At 31.5% G+C, this 22,045-nt stretch overlaps 1 protein-coding gene across 1 annotated transcript in view; it reads right to left on the bottom strand.

Moving 5' to 3' along the window:
* Nucleotides 1-2,835: 2,835 nt before the first annotated feature.
* The window catches only part of dnt (tyrosine-protein kinase Dnt), a 68,812-nt gene continuing 49,602 nt past the window's right edge, over nt 2,836-22,045 (bottom strand). Inside the window, exons 3-5 of the mRNA XM_065499488.1 lie at nt 4,021-5,143; nt 3,480-3,776; nt 2,836-3,336 (exon numbers count right to left, since the gene is read on the bottom strand). Coding sequence (XP_065355560.1) covers nt 3,225-3,336; nt 3,480-3,776; nt 4,021-5,143 — 1,532 coding nt within the window. The 3' untranslated portion in view covers nt 2,836-3,224. The remainder of the gene's footprint in view (nt 3,337-3,479; nt 3,777-4,020; nt 5,144-22,045) is intronic.

Here is a 22,045-nt window from a genome sequence, read left to right as displayed (position 1 = left end):
CCTCAAAAATAAGAACTAAGTGTGCAAAAGAAAAAACAAAAGATTCATATAAGAATAAACATTACAAAGTAATCGCAGAAACCAATAAGACAGTCATACTGGAACACTCAACTCTATCTGTAACATCTAGTGACGAAGAAGCCAAGTTTTCGCCTCCAGCTAAGAAAAAATTTTGAAAGGGAATTCGTACGAACATTGTTGTGGTTGGCTTGCCGTCATGAACTTATATTGAAAGCGGTATATGAAGCGTGTTATGGCATACCATCAAGTGGTCCTGACATCCAGATTTTTCGTAAATTCCAAAGTCTGTGTGCTTCACTTGATAAGAAATCATATACGACAATGCTAGATGAAGAAAGTCCCATACAAGGCTTTCTAGAATAACAACGAGTGAAAATGGTTACCTACACGCAGAGAAAAATATAATTGGGCATGGTTACTGTAACCATTTATATAGTGTTACAAGATTTTTAACAATATTATAGTCACAGTAACCATTTACATGATTGTGGTAACCATAATATGGTTAACTTACGATTCACATGATTGTCTCAACCATATATATGGTTACAGTAAACATATATATGTTTGTGGCAACCATATTTATGATGAATAATTTTATCATAATATGTTGTTCTCAGATTATGATAAGCATTAAGCCGAGAGCACCATAATATGATAAGTCCTTCATCATATAAATGGTTGTCACAAACATATATATGTTTACTGTAACCATATTATGGTTACCACAATCATGTAAATGGTTACTGTGACTATAATATAGTTAAAAAACTTGTAACAATATTGAAATGGTTACAGTAACCATGCCCAACTATATTTTTTCTCTGCGTGTACATTCAAAATGTCTTAAAAAACGGAAGTCATCCAATAGAAGACTATAAAGAGTTATTACAACTCTAACTCCTGTACCAAGGAGGGTGGTCTGAAAATGACTTCAGTTTCAAGATCCCAGGGGCTCTACATCAGGCAAGGTGGATGGCAAAAGCAATATATTCACTTAAAATTGCCCTCTTCACCAAACAGTTAAATATATCTCAACGAGAGATAAGAGGAATGAAACGGGTAGCACATTTTGTCTGCTCATATATGTTCGATTTTGGCACGAAGCAATTGTAAGTGGATGGGCTCCAAAGAATGATTTGGATATGCTACATGTTCTGAGCACTTAACCAGATGAAGGCGTCAAGAAAATTGCTCTCACAGTTGCTAAGAGACACCTTTGGTATCTGTCAGAAATAAACGTTGGATTGGCTTTTTTAGACGAACGCATTACTGAGGCTGATAAGGAAAATATGATTAAAAATTTAGAAATTTTAAACCCATACACAGTAAATAGTTATTTTCGAATATCTGCAGAACTATAATTGTGACTATCTTCAAACTTTATCAGCCCAATTATGAATCAAAAATTCCGCGGGAGTTTGTTCCCCGGGAGTTTTTTCCCATTGAATTTGAATAGGAAAAATGAGAAAAAAGTCCCGTGGAATTTTTATTCATAATTTGGCTGTATACAAATCAATTTCTTATCGCTGTTTGAAGTTTAATACAAAATTGGACGGATCAGAACAGGGGGTGTGACACCTCCCATACAAAGTATATAGTAATTTTCAAATATGTGGTGAATTATAATTGTGGAAGTCGTCTAAGGATAGCGCCCTTATCATTTTACATGGTTTGGCTGAAAATGGGCGGTAATGAGTAAGTAGGCTTGGCACCTTCCATACAATGTAAATGATTTATTTCGATTATCTGAAGAACTATAATTTCAAAAGTATTTAAACTTTGTACGAATTAATTTCTTATCACTGTACGGAGTTTGAATGAAAATGGGCCAAGCCCACTAATTGTATTAGTGGGCTTGGCGCAACAAGGAGTATGGCACCTCCCATACAAAGCAAATAGTTATTTCTAAATATCTTGAGACACATGTAGTGTGGCCAATTTGATGTTGCCCTTTTTTAACGAAAAACGTTACCCGGAATAAAAGGGATATCAAGCATGCGAATCGTCTAGGACTCCCTTTTAACAATCATTGTCGTTGCTGTAAGGATAGCGAAAAAGAGATCGATTTTCCACCTTCGAAGGAACACCTATTTTCAAAACGGGGTTCCTTCGACTATACTTGATTGTTCGCATGTAGTTTTTGGAACACATTTTCCATGTTTTCGGAATTTCGGTATATGAAAATAAAAAATTTCAAAAATTATAATGAAATTGACTTAAGGACATTTGGATCTATATTATTTCCAAATTTTGGCATTTATACTCGAAAACACGGCCCCAATAGTTCCCGAGATACCGAATTATTTAAAAAAAAAACGTTTCTAAACCACTTTGCGAAGTGAAATTAATGCCTGATGTAATGAGACTTGAACCGTTCCATTAAATGAGGAATGTCATTTGGCAAATCTAAATACTTGTGGTATAATGTAAATCTACCTTGCGCAAATATCGGATTTTATTTATCTAATTTTGAAAAATAAAATAACAAATATACGTAAAAATTTAATTTTTTAAATTTACCAAAATTTACATTCCGTATCCCCAAAGCCAAATTTGGGTAAATACCCTAATCTGACAATGGTTATTTTTTTAACGAATCTGTGTTTTTTTAGCTATCGAGTGGTTTTCTTATATATAAGCCATTAAGGGTGATTTTTAATATCGAAATTATCAGCATATACAATGAATCGAATATCCGAGTACACCAAATGCTGTTTAAATAAACAATTAATAAATACTTACTTTTCACACACAAAATCCACGAAATCCTTTAATAAACCCTCCCTTTTAGAGAATAATAACACACAACAATTAAAATTTGCATATTTTGTCGAAAAATTGTTTTATTTCCTCTTATTACTATATTACATTTGTATATTATTTATTTATTTGTTGGTTTGTTTAATGTTTTTTAAGTGGTACTTGATTTTAAAACTTAAAATATAATTTTGGCAATATAAACAACTGATTATTAATATTATTATTACTATTACTAGGTATTACTTAATTATTTTATTAAATAATATTTATAATTTTTATACAATATACTATATTTGTAATATTAAAACAACAACAATGATTTTTATATTTATAGGAGAATGTTTTTTCACTTAACTTAATTAATAGATGCGAGAATGGAAAGTTTACTTGTCCATTTGATGGGGTTAGGAGGGGATGTTATGGATGGTAGGACGATGGAACTACACATAACGTGTAATTTGAGCATAAAATTCAGAGAGGCAGGCGTGTAATTGTAAAAATGATGGACGTTCGGCTGGTAAGAGTGCCCAACAGTAAGCCATAATGGTGAATCTAAAAAGAGAGCAAGAAGAGTGAAAAATATAAGATTAATAAAGAGAAATTACAGATAACTAATTTATAATTTTTTTATTTAGTAATTGAATAATAGCTTTTTTATTATTAAGTTTATATTTTAATAATATACTGATACTTACAGCTCATCGGGACAATTGAATGGCTGCGCCAGTCTATAGCCATCTCTGAGATAATGTTCCATTTCGAAGGGATCCACTTCGGCATACGGCTGCTTGGCTGATGTGCATAATTCCCACATTAGCACACCAAAGGCCCAGGAATCACTGGCTTCTGCAAATTGCTTATGCTGTAGTGCTTCCAATGACATCCATTTAACTGGACGATTTTCACTATCACCCAAACAATTGTAGTCACCTGGGAATAAATCTCGCGATAGAGAACTGTCGGATAATTTAACGCGCAGTTGATCGTCAATACTGAAAAGAGAAAATGAAAAAGAGAAAAGCAACATAAGTAAATTGAACTAAAAAGTTATTTACAAATAATCCAGCATAAAACTCAGCAAACATGTTGAGTTCGGTTAATTAAAATGAAAAAAAATTCATATTCTATCTTTTAAACTGAATATTGTCTTAAGTTTTGTAAAGAGGATTAGAGAGTCTTTATACTTTCCACTGAATTATTTTCTGAGACAATTTTAATTTAGCTTTGAATACTTACACACAATTTCTTGTCGCTATATCCTTGTGCACCACCCCATGACTGTGCAAATGACTTAAGGCAGTGGACAAATGGGAAGACATCATTACGATTTGGATGGTGGTGATGGTGCGTGCACACGAGGGATCCAATAAAAACTGTTTTAAATTTCTTGTATTATTCATGGCAGGATACAGAACAAATGGTGTGGTATGATCCTCAATTGAAACACCCAACACAGACAAAATACCAGGATGAGAAGCTCCATACAAAGACATGCCCTCTTGCAGCAATAAAGACACTTGCATTTGGCTGGCATGTTGAGCTACAGTTTTGACTAAAACATCCTGACTGTCATTGTAGCTGCCACGATAAACACGACCGAATGTGCCTTCTTGCAACAAACTCGACAAACGGACACGGCAACGTTCCACAGTCAATTCTGAAATGCGGCGATGTAACTCCTCGGGATGTTGGGGTTCGATTTTACGTGGTAGAGTGGTGTGTATGGGTGCTATAATAGAGGGTGTTATATAGGAAGCCGTTTGGCAGGGAGGATTGGTATTGAGTCTTTGGAAACTGGAAGTTCTCATGGGTTGGCCGCCGCCATGATTTTGACGCTTTGTCGAGCCACGCACGCAATATGCCGCCAAAAGCAGTATTAACACCAAAGCTAAAGCCAAAACACAGCCTACTACCAAAGTTATAAAACCAGTAGGTGGTGGCACTACCGTTTCCAACAGCAAAGGATCATCCAAATCCGTTTCTTCTTCTTCAGCCAACAAACATATCTTTTTTCTTCTAAACACCAAATGTGTTACATTATTTAACGCTCTATTCAATATCACTTCTATGGAGATGGTTATATCCACTTCTGCGGCCCGTATACCAGAACACTTAAGACCTATGGAGAAAGTCTGGACTTTAATTGGTATTTCGCCTATTTGGGAAATATTCATGGTGGGACGCGGCAACACCGCCTGATCAGAGGTCACCACATTAATGCTGTAGGGCAGAGGTCGGCCGGCTTGACTTTGCCAAGTGAAACTTATGTCACGCACATTGGCCGGCACAGGCACAATAAAATTTAAGGCATAGTTATTAATGTGGCCATCACGTACGTAATAAACTTCAGCGGAAACACCTGAAACAATAAAAATAAAAAAATGTTAGTAATTTAGATCTTAAAAACAAATAAAATAAGTGAAAATAATATATATAAAACCAAAAACTTTGTAACAAATTTCCTGCAGAATCTATCTTATATTAACCTCTCATCACTCCATAATAAATCACAGCTACATTTGCCGAGCAACACGCACCAAAAAAAAAGTTAATAAATTTTGGCCTTAACACAAATTGGTTTTAGCCAAACTGCCAGAAAAAAGTGTAACAAAAATAGTAAAATATAAAAGCAAAACATTCTTTTGGAATTTTATGTTAAAATCTCATGATTTTTTAATGCAAAAACTACTAATTGTGCCATGTTCGTGTTAAATTCACAAAAATCATGTCATGACAACATCCTTTTTTTTTGTGAGAAAATAACTGGAATTTTATGTGGTAGCAAGGATGCTGCTTTATGTCAGCATTCATTTGATGCACAGAATTTTACTTTTTTTGCTGACTGATGGCTTTATGTTTTGCTTTTGGTTTTTTTTTAGAAATGTGGCCTTAGCTGTCAGTGGAGACTGAGAGAGAAAGTCGGTTGGTTTTGAAGAATTATGTTTGTGTATTTATTCTGTGGGTCATAATGTCGCAAATGTATTAATTTTAACTTCAGGTGGCCAGTTTTAAGTTATAGGTTTTAACTGGTAAAAGAAGGTGAACAATATTTAGTTTAGAGTGTGGAATGTTGCCACAGATATGGAAAGAGTTATATTTTCGACAAATTTGATTGTTTTTTCTTCAAATCATATCGGATGTCTAGAGATCTAACGCCACTCTGCCAATTATAGAAAAGCAATGAATACAATCACCAAAATAAACAGGAAGATAATGAACACTCCTATAAAAAGTTTGACGTGGGGCACCACAATTGTTATCCACTAGAAAGCAGAGCTTGTCCCCATAGATTTCAAGTAAACTGACCTAGGATAACTAGAACCTTACTCTTCTATTGAAATTTACGATACCTCAGTGTTGTAGAATTTGTAGCCAATCTCAGCAAAGGTAGTTGTTCCAACGAATAAAGAAGAAGTGACATTGGAGTCTGGAGCCAAACACCTAAAGTGATACAAATGAATAATAAACGACCGAACTCGCAGTCGGCCAAAGCGACTGCTGTGTTGATATTATAGATACAAAATCTCTGTGGAGTTGTCCGAAAACGGAGTAAACTTTTCATGCAGCAAGCCCTGAGCACGATCAAAGAGGTCAGTAGTGGGTTACATGACTCTAAGATTCATAGAAAGTGAATCACTTTGGTTGGCTCAACTCCCGAAATGCCTATTCCTCCTGAACGGGCTACTTGCTCAACTACAGTTGGCAGACCTGTAGCCAAAAGGCAGACCTGTAGCCCAGTTCTCCTATAAAGAGTAATAAACAGGGATTCCCACTGGATAAAATTTTATGTAAAAAAGAGCCCGCAATTTTTAGGCATCTCGTTCTAGCTTAGATGGCTGGCCTTTAACTATAAAGGCTAAAAATTGGCCAAACCTTTCCAAAATTACCATACTCGTCTCCAAACACAAAGAGATCAATATATTGAAGACCACCCATTATCAAAACTGAGGGACAATGAACGGCACGTTCAAAATGGGATACGTAGATAATATTTAGACGTCGAGATTGACTATCATTCGTGATTTGAAAATTCCTAAAGAAATAAAGGTGGCACACAAATAATCATAATAATGAATGACCCCAGATAATTACAATTCCTTATTTTAAGGATGCATATCGTCTCATTCTTCACCGAACGATAGGTAAGTGATGGCAATTATTCAATGATGGGACGTCATTTACGATAAAAATGGAACTTTATTTATGGCAAGAATGATTGGCCGAATATGATTTGGAAAATCCAGAAGAAAATTGTGCGCAATGCTGGAAATCCTTCAATTGTAATTGTATTCTGCCTGCCAAATTATCTATAAAGGAAACTATTTAAGTAATTTCTCAAACTGCAATCAAGGGAGAATACTAAGGACAATTTATGACTGAGGATTACTTCCATGATCTGCCATATTGTATAAAAGGATCAATGAAGGTTAGAGAGCAGTACAATACAATCATTATGGTGTTTTAATATTAAACGATTTCGATTTAGGACTCTCAGAGATTATCCAGAATAATATCATTATTTTTGTCAAAGATTTCTTTAGTATTTCGCCTTAATTGAAGCGCCCGAGTGAAATATGTAGATATACGAACATAATTTCAACTTACACTGAAGAAAAAATATGACTTAATATTGAAAATTTATATTATTTCAACCACTAACATACTTTTACAACATCTTCACATGGTCACCCTAAAACCACAGAGAATGCATTAGTAATGAGCTGGGTTTATGGTGTGCTACCAAAATAAAAACACACACCAGTTGACTGACAGTCAGTACCAAAAAAACACACAACGAAAACGAAGCAAAAGAACAAGGAAAAAAAACTAAAACTGAAAAACAAAAAAGTATCCTGTTCCCTGGTAGAAAACCTCATATTAAATCAAGTCACGCACACTTCATTAGTATCATCATATAAGATGTGTAAATGTGTTTATGTATTGCCACATGTGTAAAATTCTTTTTATTTGCCCTCCTCTCAACAGATCAACACTTAAAGCAGGGCTAAAAGTGAAAAAAGCTATAGAGAGAGAGAGAGGGTGAGAGGGAGTTAGTTGATGTCTGTGGTTTTGCCAATAAATTTGCACATAATCAAGTTGCAACAGAACACCAACAAAAACAAAAAAAAAACTAAAATAAACTTCAAATTTACTGATTCCAAAATCATTGCTAGAGTGTATAAGAGTGAGTATCTGGTTTTTGTGCTACTTGTAGCAAGAATTTAATAGAATTTCCAACAACATCAAAAACAAGGGATGTGGCATGGCCACAAAACTTATATTTGGCTACTGCTTTGATTATAGTCCATATAACATTAATATTTTTTTGCTAGGGTTTCTCTCTCTCTCTAATGCTGTTTAAATAAAATGCATTTTCGAAATTTATATGAAAGTATTACAAGATTTATATCTTGAACAATTAAATTTTCCAAACCGAGAAAAGTCACAAAATTTATTTTTGGCCTACTAAAATGCTTTTGTGGTTATTGTGGCTTTTGCTGCAATATTTATGCTTGAATGTGCTGAGCTGAGCTGGTTGCATGATGCCACATTGTACATACATATTTTATATAGTGGTCATTCGACTGTTGCAAACTAATTATAATACTCTGTAGTATAATTCAACTTGTGTGTGATTTTATTTCATTTTTATTTTTTGCTACAAGTGACATGATTTTGTTATTATTTGCTGTTTTGTGTATAAATGTTTGGGTTTGTGTGCAAAGACCATTGTGCATATCCTGTCTCTCTTTTTTTTTGAGGTTATAATAGGATAATTGGTTGCTAAACAAGCAAAAAAAACTAGAGTTAAATAATAAGGATTTTATGTCCACAGGGTTTATAATTTAATTGAGGTCAATATTTGTATTGTATTTTGATTTGGAAGTAGTAGTTTTTTTCCGGTATATTTTTAAATTGTGGTTGAGATTTTAAGAAGCAAAATTTTGTGATTTACTTGATTGTTAAAGGATATGATTGAATATTAAACTAGGCCATAACACTTCAATTTTGTCAAAGAACAAATATGAATACATTAAAAACTTATAATTTGTTTCTTAGGGAGATATACAATTACCAATTGAATTAAAAATTACTTATAATTTCTACTATTGTATGAACTGTATAGTTCTTATCCTCGTAGCATAGGGAATTTTAGTGATATTAGTTGAGTTCCACACTGTGTATTCCTTATTCTCTTGGGTTTATAGATATATACTCTGTAACACGAACATAACTAGGGACACTGGTCTCAAGAAGAATGAAATTGCGAATGAGATAACTAAACTGGTCAATAGTCCCCTCGAGATGTTCGTGGTAGGTTTAACGACATGCGAAAATATAATTGGAAAACGGAGTTGCAAATTCAACAGCGTTTATGGTTATTTTTCCAAATTTCGTTCGCTTTGTTTGTCTTTTGAGATCAAGGAACAGGATACAAGATCTACTTTCACCAATGGCTCACTGAGAACCACTAGAGCGTGTTGCCTATCATAGTTCTGTCCGATGACTGTCAATTGTTCTTTATATTAGAGGGAGAAGAAGTCATGTCCATGATCTATCTCTCTATTTCCAACACTTTCTCAGAAGCAAACGTTTTTGATATAGAGAAATGCCTTTTCAATCGACCTCAAGTGATTATCTTTCGTTCGCTTTGGTTTTCTTGCAAGATCGGGGAGCTGACCATAAGAAATTTCTCCTACACTGTTTGTTCGAAAACCATTAGCATATGGTTTCCCCTCTAATGACTGTGTAATGTTATTTATTTTAGCAGAAAGTCCTGTCCATATGTCCGATATAAATTCTCAAGATGTTCTTCCTATGGTGACTATTTTAGATTATCTAGATTAGGCTAGATAATGGTGCCCAAACACGACAGAGGATAATATAGTATGGCCTTTCTAGATCGTATCTCAATTACTTAAATCAAATATATTATTATTAATAGAAACCATAGATCTCCTTCTGTTCGTTATTATGGATTGAGGCAACAGATGGACTCATTTATGCATTTCAGTGGAACATGGTTGACAAAAAATTAATAAGAAAATGTTGCTGTTACCAGAATTACAAAAACTAATGGTTTGAAACAATGATATTAGGGTTCCTAATTTCCCGGACTTTTTCCTTTCCCGGGAAGAAAACTTATAAAGAAATTCCTGAAAATTCTCGACAAACGTTTCCCGAAAATTTACAAAAAAAATATTCCCGGGAAATTTTTCCCTAAATCATATTTAATTGTTGGGATCTGATCTCCATCTATAACAACTATAACAGATTCATCAGACGGAAAGCAAATAATAGATATTCTATGGTTCAGAATTTCAAGCCTGGGAAGTTTTCAATATTGAAATGTCGATTTGACGTTTGATATAGAAAGTAATGACATCCCATTAACACTCAAACTTTCCAAAAGAATGACATTTTCTACACTTAATTCCTACCATTTTATGAACACTCTCCATATAATTTATGTTTTCAATCTACCATTTAAATTAAACTGCATGTCAAAATTTAATAATCTCATTGTCATGTCTACTAGTTTTAATAGTTTTTCACAATTTCACATGCGAGCACAAAGTACATTTAAAGAGATTATTTTTAAAATGTTATTAACAAAAGTACTCACTCGACTGTATTCATATTATGACAGATGAAAGAGACATTAGAGACAGCAAATAGAAATGGTAGTTGAACAAAACAGAAAAAAAACAGTAATGAAAAATGTTATTATAGTAATAAATGACATTTAGAGAATAAAGCAACAGAAAAAAATTAACAGCAGACACTTTCACACATGTAAAAGATTAAAATAATGCACAAAAAGACAATTTGCACCTTCGCATCTCTTTGTATAAATGAGTTCAAAAGAAGAAAAAAAATTGTTCTCACTCACACCTTTAGTCTAGGACAGTGACAGTTTGGATGACAGCGACACACCTTCATCATTCAGGAGCAGTGACATGATGACAAGAAGAGGTAAAAAAAAACTACTCAATGACAGAAAAACTTAAGAGGATTTTCTTAAATGACAAAAGACTAAATGTTGAAATGAGAAACACTGTAATAGGATAAATTTTAATAGCAAACATTTCTTGTCATACTTAAATGTTATAATTAAATTTAAAAAAGACAATAACTGGGAAAAAAAATTAAATTCATTTAATTTACTGTTAATAAAGCGGGTAAAAACAAAAGACTAAAAATGTATTAACAGGATTAAATTAAAACTAGACTGGATGTCAGCTATAATAAACTAAAATTAACAATAACAATAAAACAATTGAAATGTTGTAAAGTTTAAGAACGATTTAAGTAGCTGACAAGCAAATGAAGTTAAAGACAGACAAACAAAGGCATACAGCCATTTGAAGTTGCTTTAAGGGATACACCCAGGAAAAATGTTAGTAAATAAAGAACTGGAATAGAAATAGATATAAAAAAAAATTGGCCAGCCGGCAAATATTTCATTCGAACTAGATGTGTTTAAAATATAATTTTCCCAATAAAAATCTCAGCTTTAATTTCTTTCAAAATTTAATAATAAAATCTTTTTCTCGAGTGTTATAATAAAAAAAAAACTCTATAAACAATAGTTCAGTTCAAAGCAAATATTTTCTACTCAGTTTAGTGAATACAATTTTCGAAATAAAAAGAAAGCTGAAAAAACAACAATATTTGAGAATAACAATAAATGCGGAAGCACTCAAGAAAGTAAATGTTTTACAAAAAGAAATAAAATTTTATAAATACAACAAGGAACAAAAAAAGTAAAAATAAAACGTTTTAAAAAGCCAATGAGAATAAAATGTAAAAAAATAAGGATAAAAAAGGAACTAAATACACTTAAATTGTAGGGCACACACACATATATATAAACGCCAATACATACATATAAATAGCAGGAGAACAAAGTTCAAAAGTTTTAATAAATACACACACACACATAAACATTATCCTGATTTACACATACATACAAACATTAATGCATATAAGAAAAGGAAGCAGCAGCATTTACAGTTAACAACACTATTGCTACTACTACAGCAACAACAACAAGGATGACAAAATAACAACAATATAAAAGAGAGAGAGAGAGACAGAGAGAGAAAAGCTTTAAAAACAAGAATCTAAGGAAAACAATACACATCATCATAATCATCGTAGTTGATAATATTGTAGACTATAGACATTGTTGTTGCTGTCGTCATCATCATCACACAACAACAACTTTATCGTCTTTGTTGTTTTTTTTTTATTCTTCTAGATAAAAAACGTTTAGTTATAGTCAACATTACAATAGACCTTCATAAAAAAGTGTCAAATATCCTTTTATTTCAATACTATTCTACTCTCTTCCTTCAGGATTTCCAAAGGCATTTTATTTTCAAAAAAGATTTTTTTTCTAGATTTTTTATAAATAATAATACTATTTGATTCCTTAAACATAAGAAGCTGATGCTGATGTCTTTTTCCAAGACAAAAAAAAACAAGGAACAGAATTATTGCAAGGAACGTTTGTCATAAGTACGTTGTGTAGAAAATACTTTGTCAGTTGAATGAATGAATGATTTTTTTCTTTGTCTAAATGGCATTGAAATGTAAATAAAATTTTATTTCATAAAGTACCAGAAATCATTTAAATTTTTTTTTGTTCTTTACTACTCTCCTTATTTTATTCACTTTAAATGAAAATCAAATTTAAAATTCTAAACCGAGAGAATAAAATAAGTATAAAAAATTTATAAAATAGAATTATGTATGAACGTGCTAAATAAAAATAAATAGATAATACACCAGAAAAATAAAGCTAGAAAAAATAAAACATTTGAAAAAAGGAAATTTATTCTAGACAAAGTATTAAATGAGACAGGACAGCGTGACGCAAACTTTTGTAAAAATAAACTAATATATCAAGGAAAAGTTACTATCATTATAATTTACATGTTTTATATACTCCCTATGCTCAATTAACAATTTAAAATGTTTAAAATTACAAAATCCTACGAAATTTCTTAAATATAAATCTGCCAATTCTGCCTGACATGTTTTTATTTATGCCGCCTAAAAGCATGCCACAGTTTTCGTGTAACTCTAGCAAACAGGAAAATCCTCTAAATATAACTGATAATTAATGGGTTACTTCAGAAAATGGCTTATAATTTCAATAATTATTAACCGATCGCATCCAAATTTTGTGAAAATATAGCTTAGTGCAGTACGAAACTAAAAACATTTAATAAAGAAAAAAATATACGAAAGTACGAAGTAAAAAGTAATCTTTTATATACATATATAATTTTTCAGTACGTGTGTTAGTAACAGAACTCCTCCTTAACGGCTGGGCCGATTTCGATGAAATTTTTTGTGTGTGTTGGAGTTGGTGCCCGAATGGTTTAGATTCACAATTGACCTATATAGATACAATGTGCGTGGCGTCTCCCATACGAATTAAAAATGTATTAATACATTTACCGAGCGAAGCCGGGACGTTCAGCTAGTAGATATTTATAAATTATATCCTGCCGGTTGTGAATCTTCTAAACTACTCAATGAATTTGCAAAAATATTATAAAAAAATCATAGATCATGGCATGGTCATTCACAAAATTAAATTTCCATCTGCCGTGTTTGTGTATAAAGTAAGAAGTAATAAATTTGACAACTCTCTCTTTGGCATTAAAGTCTCCCGTTTGGGAATCCCTTATATCAACAATACAACAATCCTTATTCATAGAGTCCCAAAAACAAAAAAATCAAATAATAACCAAATAAACAACTTAACTTGGTTTTAGTTTCTCTTTATTATGACCGGAAATACGATTATGAAGAAGTTTTATTATGTTTTCTTCAGTCTACTACAATTTTTCTTGATTAAGACACTAAACACTGAATTTGAAAACAGAGTATATTTTTGAAATCTTCAAAAAACAACATTACATTTAACCATTTAGCACAATAAACATGTAAATACTAGTCATATTTCTTTTTAAAAAATCTTTACAATTGTTGGGGTCTGTCTCTTCATAGACAATGAAGAGAATTTTAATACAATAAAGCGACATTAAGACGACACATAAGGATACGATTTAATGTTTTGCTGCTTTTATACGCCTGAAAGTCAAAATGATCTTTTTGGGTTTATTTTTTAGGAAAAAAAAAAACTATTTAAATCTTCTATAGAATTTAAATTGTTTTATAGCTCTAGGCAACAACTTCTTTAAGTATTTAAGGAACTTAAATTTCATTTGACTTTTCTCTATGGTTTCCAACAAATAAATAAAATTACGTGTTAAATGGTATTTGATTTTTTGGTATCTTATACATATATATTTTGGGTCATCCATATGTTTTCCTTTTTTTGGACATGTTTAAGTCTGGCTCAAATTTCTTTTTGTGTTTTTTTTGTTTAAACAGCTTAACATGTTTATGTAAATTAAATAATATTTATTTTTATTGTTGTTGGCTATATGTGTTGTAAGTATTTTATGCAAATTTATTTTGTTAATTTTGTTTAAAATAAAAACTTGTACATACAATATTTTTCTTGGCATACAATGGCTGTTTTCTTTTAGCTCTTTTTGTTCTTTTAGTAGGATTTAAATAATTTTAATACTTTTGGCCCAATTTCAGAGCAAAAAAAAAAACCAGGCAACACTAAGTGAAGTTTTTTTTTTGTTGCTGCTGTTGCTCCTTAAAAAGATTAAGTTAAAACGGTGGGCTTGAAGGTTGTTTAAATTAAACAAAGATGTAATTCTTGAATTCCAATGCAATCATTTCCTTAGCATATCCTCCAGGGGCGACGAATTGTTCGACTATGCCTCATTTTGTCTGATTCAACCTAAGATCCAATCATTTCCTTAGCATAACCTCCAGAATTAACGAAGAAGGGGCCAAGGCCACTTATAGTCAGTTCCTTCCTAATTTCATTCTAAAATTTAACACAGTTTTGCTAAAATAATTCCTGCACTTTGTCCCACTGTTGTGTAGCAAACATTTTGTTGGCATTATTATTACATTCTTTCATTTAATGCGAGCGTATCTAATTAAGTTTTATGCTGCATTTAACGCCTTAAAAATTTACAATAAAAAATAATGAAAACAAAACGAAAAGAATGGAAAAAACTCTCTTTCACACACACAACAGAAGGAAATGAAAACACACACAATGATTTTTGTGTTACTACTACACCGAATAATTTTGCTCAAACTGAGTTTATTATTACATAAAAAGGAACAACTACCAAATCCTTTTGGGCAAAACATAACAGCCTTTAGGAACGAAAAAAAAAACACACACAATAATGTTTAAATATGAAATAAAAATTCTTTTGTTATTTATTTCTGTGTTCAAGGATTATTTTGTTAAAACATTTTTTTTATTTTCCTTTTGCTAGTTTTTGGACAATGTGGCTAAAGTTAAGGCAGGCATTTTGGGGAAAATTGGTGGTGGTTTCGCCACTTAATTTTAAGGTTAAATAAACACGGTGGGTTACTTGAAAAAACAGATTAAGTTTGGTATAAAATAAAAAGAAAACTTTGGAAATAAAATGATATTGTAGAGGATTTTAGAAGGATTTAAAAAAAAGACTTTCTTATTTTTTTTTTTAAATGAAAACATTTGATTATTGGCTTTTTGGCGAAGAGAGTGTTCTATATATTTCTTGAACTTTTATTAACACTAGATCTGTATAACACTCGAAAAGCCTCATAAATGTAGTTTTTAGTATATTGTTCCAGTTGTCTTGTTTAAAAAGCTTCCAATTTTTTAAAATCATGTTGTAAAGTGTTGTAGGAAGTGTTAAAATTCATTTTTATAATAATTGTTTAAATGGTTTTTCTTTTTTGTTTTGTGTAATATTTAATTTGAAATGCCTGTTGTTCATTTTATTTAACAAGACCCTTAAAAAATCTCTTTTTCCTTAATTAAAATTTCCCCATAAATCAGTTTCAAATTTCATTATTTCCATGTGTTAGATTTAACACAAATTTTTCATTTGGGCGAAACAAGTAAAACGAATCTGTCTATAAACCAATTAGAAATATTACCTAATAATTTTTATTACTAAATCTTTTTAAGAAAACAAAACAAAAAGGGGAAAAAACACAAATTATTTATTTGCTGTTTTAAACCATTTTTTATGGAGAATGGGAAAATATGTATAAATATTTTGTTTCGTATTTTTTTTCTCGTGTGTTTTTAAAATAAATAAAGAAAAGCTACAATATAAGACACATGGTTATACTTTAACCCGCCTATGTCATGTAGTATTTTAACAAAAATTAAAAAAAAAATTTTTAAAAAACACATTTTTTTGGAGGAATAACAAACAAAAAAAATTAAAAGAAACCACCTAAAAGTAATGAATTTCCCCAACAAAAAAAAAAATAGCATTCAAAATGATAAACTGCGACTACTATTACTATACAACTGGTCGCTGTATTCAATAGCAAATACTGCATCCACAATACAGTATTCAATGATGATGCTGCTGCCAGCCAAATGACTGAGTGATGAGATGCTCTTTCCTGTTTGAATGGCTGGCTGGCTACATTCAGCCCAAAAAGAGAGGGCGTGTTATTTAGTGACAATGTCAACGGTGTAAATGTGTGACATGGTATGGTTGACATTAATTAAAAATAAAAAAAACTTAACATCAAATAGGAAAAACATGTTGTTGTACCTCTTTTTTCACTGAGAATTGCTGTATTTGTTCAATTTTATTATTTTGTTTAACTCTAAGATGGATTGACAATGTAACGGATACTGGCTGCCGGTTTATAGTGCTGGTTTTGTTAAAATTTAATTCTTTATGAGTGTATGAGACATGTTTTTATGGTAAAATTGTATGTTTTTCAAAAAAATTATGGGGTTTTCAACATTATTTTTAACATTTATGGGTGTTATTTGAATGAAATACGAGAGCAAGTATTGTTTTGAGATATGCCAACACAGATCAAATTTGACATTAGTGATGTAAGATTTTAATGACTGACGGTAATAGTTATTGCTTTTATTTTGAACAGCCCCAGAACCAGTCGTCTTATAAAATCAAAAACATCTTGCGAACCACTTCGCTCTGTGCGATCCTAATAAAGGCAATTGCTGAATACATGTTCAGAGTATCTCAACTTTATACAAAGCAAATTTATGATTTGTAAGATCGTTCTTTTCGAGCGACATTAGCTTCGATCGTTTGTATTTGTTTACAGATCTTTCATCCCATGTAAAACTGAAATCAAATTGTGAACATTTTCGTACTTTAAATTGGTTTGAAATAGCAACTCCTTTCGTTTTGAACCATCCCATGCCAAAGTATTTTGTTGCCTTTTGAAAATCAATCGTGGTCGTTGCTGGCTATAAAATGAATTTGCAAAAGATTGTCCACAAAATATAGAAAACCTCAATGCATTGCGGAAACTGATATTGCAAGATCATATTGTTCGGAAATTGAGATCTGTTAATAAGCTATATTTGCATTGGATTCCCCAAATTATGACAATCTCTCCAAAATTAATTAATTAAATTTTAGCTTAATGCACTAAAATCTTAATAAGGAATTAAAAAATGTCAGCCATTTATTTCATAATTTCATTCCTAAAATTTAACTCTTTAGCTTCATTTGAAGGCATTTATTTAAATAAAATTCATTCATAACAGAATTCATTCAATCTTTAAATGGCTAGATTTTTGTTAATTCAAATCTAATCCAAATTGAATTAAAATAATGTTTCTGCATTCAATTGATTTTGTTTTAATTTGAATTCAAACAAATTTGTAATAGATTCAACTAAAAAACAAGTAAGAAATACCCTACACCAAGTAAATGAGTAAAAATATTTTTTTTTTAAAATATCAATAATTTACATTTTTGAGTGATTTTCGGAAGTGGGCCTTATATGGGAGCTATGACCAATTATGGACCGATCACCATAAAATTAGGTCGTGTGATTTATGTCTATATTAAAGTTAACTATGTTGAATTTTGTGTGTATACCAACATTTTTAAGCGATTTATGCACGTTAAAGTGATTTTCGGAAGCGGGTCTATATGGGAGCTATGGACCGATCGTAACAAAATTTGGTGACATGAATTTTGTATATATAAAACTTATTTGGAGCGGAATTTGTGTAGATACATAGATAAATTAAACGTTTATGACCGATAAAGTCCAATTTCGAGGGGACATTTGTATGGGGGCTAGGTGAAATAATGGACCGATTTCAGCCAGTTTCAATAGGCTTGGTCCTTGCACCAAATTTGATCGAAATATCTTCGAAATTGCGACCTGTACTCTGCGCACAAGGTCCTATGCACCAAATTTGATCGAAATATCTTCGAAATTGCGACCTGTACTCTGCGCACAAGGTTTACATGGACAGCCAGCCAGCCAACCAGACGGACGGACGGACGGACGGACGGACGGACATCGTTTAATCGACTCAGAAAGTGATTCTAAGTCGATCGGTATACTTTAAGGTGGGTGTTAGACTAATATTTTTGGGCGTTACAAACATCTGCACAAACGCATAATACCCTCCCCACTATGGTGGTGTAGGGTATAAAAATTCAATGCATTTTTAAAGCTATTTTGTAGTAGATTGAAATTAAAGAAAATTTTAATAATTCAATATGGAATTAATTCTATAAAGAATGTATTATTAAAGGAATGATTTCAATACGATTAAGGTACTAAGGAATTAAGAAATTAAATAATTCGTGCTTTAATGGACTTGTAAAGAGAATATATTTTATTTTATATTATTTTATTTTGAAAATTGAATTGAGAATTAATTCTTTTGAATACAGAGAAAACAGATTCGTGATAGCAACCGAATTTGTTGCTAATCGAATTATTCTATCTTAGTGACCGAGTTTTACACTTTTGGCTATAATATTTTGGAATGGGTAACTAACGTTTGGTTGCCTCAACTGAAATTCATCTTTATCAACTGACTTTCTGTTGTTAGAACTGAATAATGCTATGTGTGCAACCGAATCATTCGATTGGCAACAAATTCAGTTGCTATCACGAATCTGGTTTCTCTGTGAACCTTTAATACCATGAAATATTTAAAATATTCTTGCAGTTATACAGAACGTTATCTTTAAGTGCTGTAAGAGTCTGTTCCCCGTGAATTCCAAAAATCTCAAATTAAAATATTTAGATCAGCAAATACTTGCGATCATGCCGGCCACTGCAAATAGACAAACGAGGTGATCCGCAAATACATCCCTCTAAATGTCTGCAAGTCTCAATACATCAATTTCCGGACATAAAACTTATTGAACTCGCGTAAAAAACGTAAAACGACCTGCTTGTAATACTTTATTTGACTAGAAATCATTAGAGAACTAATGAAAAATCATCCCTCAACATGGATCATTATTCAACATGTCAATGCAAGCTCTCACTGATATTTGGATCATTCCTCTAAAAACTCCATTATGGTACCAAATTAATTCATTTTATTTCTAGATCGTTTGTCTGAAGAGTTTAAAACACATCTTCAAGAGTTACCTTTATCGGACAGGAAATTTTTTGACGAGAATTGATGCAAAATCATCTCAAATACTGGATCCTTATAAACATTACCATCATAGGGTAACATAGAGGAGACGTTCTCTCTTGTTTAAATTGTTTAAACCCAAAATCTTGCAACAACAAAATACATGTTAGTCAATGTCTTGAATTTGATATGTGATTTATTTTATTTTTGTTTGTCAAAATGGGGTATCTCATCTCTGTGTGGAATTCTTTATTTTACAATATCAATTTGGCTGAGTATTAAATGGTTTGCCATTTATCAGGCTTCAAAATATTCAAATTTCAAATAGTCATTGGTGATTTCTTTCTATTCCCTTAAAAAACATTATCTTATTTTGACAGTTCCTATCAAAGTCAGCCTACTAACGAAAAACCCTTACGAAAAATGTCAATGACAATATTAATATGTGACATTTGTTTTTAAATTTGTCGCGGTTTGTTAACACCAACCTACATAAAAATTTTAATTATATTTTTTTTTATAACACGAATGTTTAAAAAAAACACAATGTTATAAATCCACAAAATAATAAATATAAATTTTGTTAGAAACGCCAGAACGCATGAAACAAAAAAAAACAAACATGCAGCAAAATAAACGGCCAGCCACACTATTAATGACATCGATGAAAGGCTGCAAATTATTGTAACAGCAACAACGACAAAAACAAAGAATCAAAAAAACTATTGTAAAATAAACTGTAATCAAATAAACTACATGTGGCAACATGGTCATAAAACATTTTACCAGATTAAACTGAAATGTGTTAATAGAATTTGTTACATGTTAATCAAACGTCAAACGAGAGAGAGAATAAGTGAGTGAGTGTGTGGGTTGTATGGTTTATTTCCAATGAATTTCCCACAGATTCTACGAAATCATAATCCCATACAAATCCAATAAACATTTCTAAATAAAACATTAAAATATTTAAGAAAAAAAAAGCCACAACTTCAAAATAATAAGAATTAGAATGAAAATATCAAAATACAAATAAATAAATACAATTTATTGTATCACAATATTAAACCTAACAACAACAAAAAAAAACATTGATCACGTCTTAACTTTTTGTTTTGTAAGAAAATAACCAATATCTATTGTGATTTAAATCAGATTACTAGATTAATACAAAAACAATTTCTTAGAAGTTACACCAAACCCTTTGAAAATGTTAACAATTTCTTGTTTAAATTACCTGTATCTCTTGTTTAAACCAATCTCTTGCCAACCAAACACATTAATTTATTGTTTGGATCACTGTAACGCTAACGGTTTCAAATGTTTTATTTGGAAAACATTTCAAAATGTTCCATTTCCCTTTAAAATCATTCAGGCAATTAACACATGACCAGCTACAATGTTAGACAAAGACAACGTTGGTCTATAAACTAGTTACTTGTGTTTTATTGTCTCCAGGTTTCACTTGGTTCTGGGACATTTTCACCTTAATTCGTGTGCAGTTACCAAATATAACCCGCTGTGTCAATTTATGCTTATTGTTCAAAAACATCAACCTTTCCTATCTTTGTATTTTAGGGAATTTTGTGTTTTGTATGTTTTTGTCACATCTTTCCATAACAACAGGAGCTCAATTTACATTTGAAAATATTTTAAATGAAAAACAGAACCAGAAAAACACAGAAATTATGTTTTATTTGCCTGTAAATCTTTAGCCCTTTTTTGTGTATGTCTATTCAAATCCAATTTCCTGACAGAGAAAAACAAAATTGAGAAAACATCTACATATGTATGAGTACTAGTACATGCAGCCAGAGATTTGAGATGAGTGTATTTATTTTTGTGTTCGAACACGTACAAAAAGTTTGACATTTTTATGGATAATGTCGCTAGAACAGAATTTACGCCCCGCGGTCTACCGTCAATATAAGTCAAAATGAAATACAAATACAAGGTTCAATTCCAAAAAGAAAAACATATACAAAAACCCAACCAGGCAGAGTTGGAAAATAGTTTAATGTTAGAAAATATATAAAATTTAAAGCATCAATTTGATTGCTGGTCCCTTGGTATGCAGGAGTTGACTTTTGTCGAAGCAGATCTTCTTTGCATCTATCCAGCATTTTTCAACTTATGATTAATACACTTGGTTCACTGAAAAGACATGTCTTCTACATTTTATTTGGGAATGATTCACACTCATATCTTTGAATATGGAGGAATGCTTCAGATGGTATAACAATGGGACCTAACAAAATGAAGATTTGTACAGGTTTTGCTAAGAAACAGAAATCCAGGTCGAAATTATATCGATGACTGCATTTGAGACAGGATTTGTACATTATATTATTTGACAGGAGAACTTCAAATAATCTCGATATCGATCCAATCACCTGACTAGTTTCAATTTCTTTCATCTAGGGATAGAATATACAAAACTGTCGAAATTTAAGTAAGAATATCTATCTCATCATCGATGTGTTTTGCCACAACAAACGATTTTCGTAAATAGTCGTGGATCAAAGGACAACCAACTATAATTTCCCCACTTAACAATAAATATTCAAATTATATAATTCAATTTCAAGATGGAATATGTGGTAGATCGGTTGACACAGCTAATAGATTCGGGAAGCTTTACAGTTTTAGATTATATTTTTCGCGGACTTTCTTGAACTCATCCTGATTCTTCCAAGTCCATGAAACAAATGAACTGAAATATATAGACTGACGCACTTGAATCCTCCTTAA

The sequence above is a fragment of the Calliphora vicina genome, chromosome 2 (genome assembly GCF_958450345.1).
Source record: "Calliphora vicina chromosome 2, idCalVici1.1, whole genome shotgun sequence".
Taxonomy (NCBI): domain Eukaryota; kingdom Metazoa; phylum Arthropoda; class Insecta; order Diptera; family Calliphoridae; genus Calliphora; species Calliphora vicina.
Note: the sequence above shows the minus strand (reverse complement) of the source record. Positions and strands in the feature narration are given on the sequence as shown.